Source organism: Armigeres subalbatus, chromosome 2 (genome assembly GCF_024139115.2).
Source record: "Armigeres subalbatus isolate Guangzhou_Male chromosome 2, GZ_Asu_2, whole genome shotgun sequence".
NCBI classification, from domain to species: domain Eukaryota; kingdom Metazoa; phylum Arthropoda; class Insecta; order Diptera; family Culicidae; genus Armigeres; species Armigeres subalbatus.
In genome coordinates this window covers 338544184-338553223 of record NC_085140.1, presented here as the reverse complement: position 1 = coordinate 338553223, position 9040 = coordinate 338544184, and the positions used below count along the sequence as shown (strand labels likewise).

At 41.1% G+C, this 9040-nt stretch overlaps 1 protein-coding gene across 1 annotated transcript in view; it reads right to left on the bottom strand.

Annotated features, from left to right (window-relative positions):
- Positions 1-722: 722 nt before the first annotated feature.
- LOC134212830 (uncharacterized) overlaps positions 723-9040 on the bottom strand; it is a 148187-nt gene continuing 139869 nt past the window's right edge. Inside the window, exons 3-8 of the mRNA XM_062691048.1 lie at positions 4342-4400; positions 4022-4178; positions 3774-3954; positions 3552-3708; positions 3322-3473; positions 723-859 (exon numbers count right to left, since the gene is read on the bottom strand). Of these exons, the coding sequence (XP_062547032.1) occupies positions 851-859; positions 3322-3473; positions 3552-3708; positions 3774-3954; positions 4022-4178; positions 4342-4400 (715 nt within the window). The 3' untranslated portion in view covers positions 723-850. The remainder of the gene's footprint in view (positions 860-3321; positions 3474-3551; positions 3709-3773; positions 3955-4021; positions 4179-4341; positions 4401-9040) is intronic.

Genomic DNA, 9040 nt, shown 5'->3' with positions numbered 1-9040 from the left:
ATACCCTTAATTTGCGCTTTCTTGAGCAAAATCCATAACAGCTATGCGATTGTGAATTGCGGCATTAAGGTAGCCTCACACCTCGGGAATTTGATCTGCGGATTTTTTCCCCATGTATTTTTGCATATGCGATGTTTTCAGGATTTTGGCACGGAAAATCAAAATCCAGCCCCATTTAAAATGCACGGGGACCAAAATCCGGCGGAAAATTTTCCCGAGGTGTAAGGTAGCCTTTAGAACGCGTGTTCTATTCCGGCAGACAGCTCTTCTACTAAATCTAGTACAGCACGGACCAGCCTCGGTAAAATTCCTATTCACAGTCGTCTCCCAGTAGTTCGTCGGATAGATCACCCAGCAGATCTTCCCTGGCTTCCAGCTTCACTCAGTTGGTGTTCAGCGAACACAGTTCACAGTTGTTCTGAGGGCCGCAGAGACCCCCACAGGACGGTGGCATTTTGAACGCCAGTACACCAGCAGTTTGAAAGTTGGCATAGTTGTTCCAACATGCCGCAGCGGCTGCTGCCGCCGCCGGAACTTGCCATAAGGCTGCAGCATTCGAGGCCAGCTGTTGCTGCTGCTGGAGGGTAGCTTGTTGCTGCTGCTGCTGTTGTTGTTGCTGTTGCTGCTGTTGTTGTTGTTGCTGCTGCTGTTGCTGCTGTTGTTGTTGTTGCTGCTGCTGTTGTTGTTGCTGCTGCTGCTGTTGGCTCTGCTGGTGAGCGCTTTGAGCGGGAGGATTGTTTTGATTGGCTTGATTTTGATTTTGTTGCTGGTTTTGCTGTTGTTGCTTTTTCTTGGATTTCGCTCGGGAGGAACCTTTACTGCGGGTCACAGCACCTCCCTGGGTTTCTACTCACATGACCTGAAATTATGCCATGGAATTCCATTATTATTAGTAATATAATTATGTTCTAAATTATATATTGTACGTGGATTTCCCTATTGGACCCGACCGTTCGAAATAGTCGCTCCTTGAACGGTCGTTGAAATCGCCGTTTTCACCTTCACACTCGTCTTCATAGTAAAATCTGTCAAAACAGACAAGTCTGCCACGTGCTTTTTGCTGTTCCCCTCGGACTTCTCTTTCTTTTTTCGATGTTTTGACATCTGTTTTGATAGATAAGGAGCAAAAAACAAGGTAATCTACCAAACATTGATTGAGTTTGGCAAACCTTGCTGGAAAAGGGAACGTTTGGAATAGGCAAGTGAACCGACCTTCGAATCCATTGGTCAAGTAAATCCACAATATAAGTACTATTATTTGAAATTCGGTGTCAGAGCTGATAAAACGTGATGAACGGCATTTTGGCTATATGGAAACGACGAATATAAACGCTGTCATGATAGCATTGTATCGAGATCATAGATCTTTTGGAAAAAACATTAGCTTTTATTTTAGTACTACTTTGCAGATGAGGATACAGATGCATATAAAGAGAATTAGACGGACTTGCATTGTTGTGATGCACAAAAAAAGTCAAAAGTCATTAAACAGAACAGAACAGTTTTCTATTCGGAAACAAACCAATTTAAAATTATGAAAACGTTATCATGAAATCATAAATATTGTGAAATCCTGATCACAATTCAAGATTCGAATAACAATATTCATTGCACTGTGCCATGTTCATCGGTTGAGCTCGGTGGTCTAGTGGCTACCGCTTCTGCCTTACAAGCAGGAGGTTGTGGGTACAATTCTTGGCTCGTCTCTTTTCTACTTTGTATTTCTATCTTAGTTATTTCGTTCTACCAAAATGACTTCTACTTGTTATAAACTTCCACATTAACAATTTCAAAACCTCCCGTGGCACCTATAAGAGGTCGTAGAGTTCTCTGCATCTTTCTTAAGTAAGTGCCCAACTAACCATTCTTCCCCTTCCTCAGCATTCGCAAGGACGTGGCCAGGACAGATCTCGACTATCGGATAGTGCATTACTTCCATCTAAGAGATAGTGATTAGTCCCAAATCAATATCTGTGGTAACGGATGAAACTGATGCTAAACCCTAGCAGCACAATTCACGTTGATTTGGTTGCAATAACTCATATATGACCAAATTTGGTCATATATGTGTACCATCAACTGATTTACAACATGTGTGTTGCTCGGGAATACTCTCATACGATAGTCCAGGCTTGTACCACTTACAAATTTGTTCGAATTGCTCAATGCTAATGCTTTTTCCATATTACTTTGTGTTTAGGCTACAATTCGCAAACGAAAAATCCGAAATATTTTTTTTTGGACTTCAACGAGACTTTCAACCCGAGGCTGGCTCGTCTCGACCCCAAATGAAATCTCGATCGACAATTGAAATTTCATTCAAAAACAAGTCGGCTAATGATTTAATTCACAAGCTGCAGGATCCAGGGTAGAAATATTTCACAGTCAATGCAGTGAAAAACATGGATCTCAGTATAATCTGCAGTCGCCTTCATCGCCGCCGTGGTGAGTGCGACTGGGTGCAGCCGAAAAATCATTTCCAACACCAACAGTTCAATTTCACATTCAGCCACTCACAAGTCGCTCTGACAGGCTGCTCAGTTCGCGCCTTACCGTATGACTGTGAGTGGCCCATTTAAACGCGTGGTGATTTTTTTCAATTTGCTGGGTGAATGTGTACATTTTGCTGTGGTAAATTTCATCTTCGCGGCGCAGTGGGTGATGTGAGTTCTGTTGTTTACTTTTCTGCCTCCCCGGGAATGTGAGGTTGATTTCAAAGCAGGAAGAAAATAAAAACATGATATAAAAAAACATCACCTTCATCCAGTGCTGCCGAAAATTTACAACCCTGGCTGGATCCATAAATCGAAAAAGGTTTACATAACCAAAACGTAGCCTCACAAACAGCTGATTCAAAGTTATAAATCCTCACAAGGTTTACCAAGCCAGAGTCTATTATATAGAGTTGCGCAAAGAGGATCTTCTTACACTTATTCTGAATGATCTTTTTGTTATTCTGTTTGCAACTTTCATTTTTGTTCAACCCTTAAAGTGACTTCACGGGAGTGTTCACTGCTAAAGCTTTTTAATTTGATAACCAAGTCACCCACAGAGTGCAAACACGTGAGTTTCTTGTTGCTACTTTATTGGGGGGGTGGATTGAAGTTTTGTGAAGCTGTTTCTAGAACAAATCTAATACATTTCAGTTCATGCGTTTTAATTCGCCATAATAATCATTAGGCGATAACAATACTTCCGCCTTACCAACTAGCATTTGTTTACTTTGCTCGATAGGTAGACGGTTTGACAGTTCAATAGGTAGATTTGGCTTCACTCTTTGCGTAACTCTATATATAATAGACTCTGTACCAAGCCACTCACCTGAAGTATCTGGCTTGCCTCGAACGCGGTACCCGGCAGAAGGATAACCGGTGTGGACACGTGGCCAGCCTCGACGCATATCATGTTCGGGTACTCATCATCACCAAAATCTTGACATTCCCGGGCTTTGTCCATCCAGGGGTTCCACACAACTGAAAAACAAAAACAAATAGTTTAGCATCAAAACCATACATGTGACCTACTACATATTCTACTACTACCGCTCTCACCTGTATCGGGGAAGTTGTACTTTTGCAACCGCATCTTCCTGCCAGACACGACGTTCGTGATTATATGTTCCTGAGGCGTGTGCTGGTAAATTCGATCCGTCCATTCGTTGATTGTCACTACGTCACGACCTTCCTGGTAGATAGCACCGTCTCTAGTCTGTGGGGGTGGAAAGCGAATAAATTTAATTAATGAAGTACTAGATTACTTTTCGGGTTTCTCACTTTATCGATAAAAGTACAGCCGTGTAGACCGGTTATCTGGCACCGTCGCACGTCCGGCACCTTCAGGTATGTGTGCAGCAGCATGTTGAAGGAAAACGTTAGGTCTTTGCTGGGATTGTACACACCGATGTGAAAGTGAAGTTCCTTCTCCCGGAGGATCAATCGGTACGTTATGCGGAAACTGAAAGTATTCGACATTTGACTACAGTTTTGAACCTAAATTCACTCATATGCCAATATCAACATACGGATAATTCCACATCGATCGTGTGATTTCGTTGTCCATTAGGCTGAAAACTGCTTCCACGTCCCCGCTGGGTAGACGTTCCGGCGCTCGTTCTAGCGTCCATCGCACTACTCGGCCGAAACCGTGTTGTGGTCCGAAGTTCCAGGGCCCGAATTGTGCTGTAAAGATAATTTGACGATGTTTTGAAAAAAAAAACATTTAAAAAATTAGTAATTTGATAAAAATATTACCCCTAGTGTAGAAGATTACTGAATTACTTGAATTTAAAATATAAAGTCAGTTGCAAAACGAATAATGTTCAATATGATTAATGGAACTTACGAAATACGAATGGTATGCCTCCTCGTATCGCCTTTTTGCCATCGAATACGGCTAGTTTACTGTAAAGAGATGAAACCAAAACAAAAACTGTAAGAAATGATTGCCTCGTATATCGAACGTATAATAGAATTACATAAAATTTTATTGTAGTTTTATAAAAAAAAACGAGTAGGGTAAAACGACCTATCATGGAGGGGTTAAGCACCGTGTCAAAACCATTCTTCAAAAATTACCTGATGGTCGATTTTCACATTGTAGTAGTTTAATAGAATGCTCGTTAACTATAGTTTCGTAAATATTACGTCAATTGTGCTGAACTTATAATGTTTTGTTTTTATCACAATAAAAACAATCTACCGCAATAATAGGACGCAGTTGCCTATCGTTGCGGTATTGTTTGAAGGTCAGTCCTATTGTTGCGGTATTGCTTGTAATTCTTATGGAGAGCGATACCGCAACAATAGGAGCTTAGCACTACCGCAATAATGGGTTCAAAGGATTCAAATTTTTAACGAAAAATGTTGATTTTTCATAGTTTTGAACGGAATTTTGTCAAACAAAAGCTGTTCTAGTCGTCAATCCGAAGAGTTTTAGCGTACCCACAATTGTTAACAATGGTATTATATCCAGAATGGACTACTTTAACACTATCGCAACATTAGGGCATACCACAACGATAGGACGTTTTACCCTACTCGCGTTGCGCACTTGGTGCAATCTGTACTTCTGCTTACATGTCTGCAAAGATTTGATCTCTACTATCTAAATAAAGTCGGTCTACGCCACCCGCATCCAGTATTACGCCATCCGCCTGCGGATGCATTTCGCAACATAACCATGTTTGTCAAAAGAAGCAGCACCAATAATTAATGTGCAAATTTGAAAAACCGTGAACCGTGCGCCTCCATATATCTGTAGAAAGTGGTTAGAGACTTTAAGGTGGTTCTACAACAAAGCCACAAATCGGCCATCTTGGAAACCACGTGCTTTTTCTAGTGATTTTTCAAGAGCACGAATTGAGAGAACCACAACGCCCATGGGGATGAAACATCGGTAGATTGTTTATTTACTTATGCTAACCAATCGACTTTAATTTCAGCATTGTACGAGAATTATTATGCTAGATTGGAATTTTTGTTAATAGGAGTAGAAAACCGTGGTGAATTTAAAATTCACCACATGGCTTGATTGTATAATCACCTTAAGCGAGTAAAGTAACGAACCAAAGTTTTATGTGTGTTAACTTATACCGTGAGTGGCTGAAATCCACCCACAACAGGAGAAATAAATAAATTAGAGGGAGTTCAATGTACTTAATTTATAAATAATTTAGCTTAGGCGTAATGCGCATATAACGTCTTTTCAACGCTGAGTGCACGTGACTTCCAGACGCAAGTGTGTATCGGGAAAAAGCGGTAACGCAGCGTCGCCGCACTGATGCACACCTGCGTCATTTTACCGCTGCATGCACGTGACGTTGAAAAAACATTACTCAGGCATCGGCCCTTATACTGTTCATTTAGAACTTTCCTACTACTTAACTACTTGCCAGGATGCTTTTTGTTCCTTAAAATGTAGAGTAGGCTCTGACAAAAATAGAAAACCACCACACAGTCACCACCCAGGAAACTCGTAGTTTCAGGTGCCATTTGCTCACGTGCTGACCATAATTTACCAAAAAATAACTGTATTTAAACTGCAAATCAATGACAAATAAATCATAAGAATCGCCTCTCAGTAGTAGTCTAGTCAATCAATCGGCTATATTTGAATTACATTTAAATTAAGTGAAAAATAGCTATATGGAATTTGATCCTCTCGAGACGAGCCAGCCTTGGGCTGAAAGTGTCGATAATAAAGACAAAAAATTGATCCTTTGATTCGAAATCCATTCTTGGTGAACAGATTTCGATTCATGAAGTGTTGATACACTGCAAAGATAGAGGCCTTCGTGAACGTTTCATTTGCGTTCGATTTGTATTTTCTAGAGACTTTTAGTGACTTTAGACTTGACATGTGGCGCTGGTGCAAGCGATGAAGATGCTGTGCGCTAATTACGACAAGATGACGAATAATTCTCGTTGGACATGGCATTAACTTGAAGTAATGCTGCTGAACCATAGCAAGCTGTACTGCTCCATTGTGAAGTTACGTGAAGTTATCCACGATACGCTCGGTAGATTATAATCCCCCAGAACTATGATTTCATCGAGACTAGTTGTTATTTGTAGAATATAGAAAAGTGAACTGCAGTGAGTTTCAACACATATCCTAAATCCCGACATCGGTCGAGTGGAATATACAGCCCAAATACAGTTTTCAATCACTAAGTTCGATCGTTGTCCAAACCTGATCGATACAGTCCCACGAAGTGTTTCCGACAGTTTTTGGTTTACAGCTGGAATTCACGGCTACCAGTACTCCGCCCCATATGGTTTTGCCACTGTTGTTTGAATTACGTTTACATCGAAAAAGCTCGTGAGCATGATCAAATATCTGGCTAGAAACCGTAACATCATTCGGCCAAGTCCCAAAAAAAAACAATGATATCGAAGCACTTGTCCTGTCTTGTCTTAGCACATGCACAACCAGTATTGAAAATCATCCTGGGAATGTCGGTTGTTATTCCGAGAATTTTCTTGTCAGCATTAATATTTGCAGTATATCTTAAATATGATACAAATATCAACGAAGTGTTTTTAATTCATGAAAGTAAGAAACGAGGACAGCCGTACCAATTGTTCCATATTTACTAATCCTCTTAGCAATGTCCCTCACAACGTTATCTATTCATATACCAATAGGTAATGTTGTGAGGGACATTGCTAAGAAGATTAGTGTCCCTCCTAGCTTTCAAGGATGGGACACAGGTATTTCTCCCATATGTTCTAGCTCCTATACTTAATGAACGAATTGCCATTCTTATTTATATCTAAATATATTTGAAATATCATTCTACTGAATTGCGCTCATTCATTTTTTTTAACTAATTTTATTTGCTAATTATCTAATACATGCATTCATTTCTAAGACTAGGTGTTCCGTGTTGTCTTAACACTATCATCCTTATTTGCTATGTTACATTGTTAGTTATTATTAATAAATTTCCATTACCTCTGGCAGTTTGAAATTTTCCTCTGGTTGAATTAAACCATGTAGGAATTACAATGTTTTGAACTTAAATTAAACTTATCCTAATTTATACTAAGGGTACAACGAGCTAAATGTTGCAATAGAAGATTGCAACGATTTTTGTCTAAAATTGAAAATTATTTTGTTGGACATTTGTTGCAATGTCTCAATATTAGAAATTCTATGAAGTTCATTGATACTATACCATGGAGGCAACTTCAGAATCATTTTCAAAACTTTATTTTGAATCCTCTGGAGTGCTTTCTTCCTGGTATTGCAGCAACTAGTCCATATTGGCACAGTATACAACATGGGCGGTCTTAAAATTTGTTTGTAAATCAAAAGTTTGATTTTCTGTTTATAAGTGGATATAGACACTTAATATATTTGTTACATTTGGCTTGAAGGCCTTCAATGTGATTTTTAAAAGTTAGTTTTTGGTCCAGCAAAAGTCCTAAATATTTGGCTTCGCTAGACCAATTAATTAAAACCTCATTCATAGTGACAATATGTCTGCTATTTATTTATTTATCATCAGACTAAGGCCGGAGTGGCCTGTGTTGCACTTAAAAGACTTCTCCATTCAGCTCGGTCCATGACTGCACTTCGCCAACCACGCAGTCTGCGGAGGGTCCGCAAGTCGTCCTCCACCTGATCGATCCACCTTGCCCGCTGTGCACCTCGCCTTCTTGTTCCCGTCGGATCGTTGTCGAAAACCATTTTCACCGGATTACTGTCCGACATTCTGGCTACGTGCCCGGCCCACCGCAGTCTTCCGATTTTCGCGGTGTGAACGATGGATGGTTCTCCCAACAGCTGATGCAACTCGTGGTTCATTCGCCTCCTCCACGTACCGTCCGCCATCTGCACCCCACCATAGATGGTACGCAACACTTTCCTTTCAAAACTCCCAGTGCGCGTTGGTCCTCCACGAGCATCGTCCAGGTCTCGTGTCCGTAGAGAACTACCGGTCTTATAAGCGTTTTGTAGATAGTCAGTTTGGTACGGCGGCGAACTCTATTCGATCGGAGCGTCTTGCGGAGTCCAAAGTACGTACGATTTCCAGCCACTATGCGTCTCCGAATTTCTCTGCTGGTATCGTTATCGGCGGTCACCAGTGAGCCCAAGTACACGAATTCTTCAACCACCTCGATTTCGTCACCACCAATAGAAACTCGTGGTGGGTGGCTCACATTGACCTCTCTTGAGCCTCTTCCTATCATGTACTTCGTCTTCGACGTGTTGATGACTAGTCCAATCCGTTTAGCTTCGCCTTTCAGTCTGATGTAGGCTTCCTCCATCCTCTCAAAGTTACGTGCCATGATTTCAATGTCGTCGGCGAAACCAAATAACTGGACGGATCTCGTGAAAATCGTACCACTCGTGTCAATCCCTGCCCTTCGTATTACTCCTTCCAAAGCGATGTTGAATAGCAGACACGAAAGACCATCACCTTGCCGTAACCCTCTATGCGTTTCGAAGGGACTCGAGAATGCCCCTGAAACCCGAACTACGCACATCACCCGATCCATCGTCGCCTTGATCAACCGTATCAGTTTATCCGGAA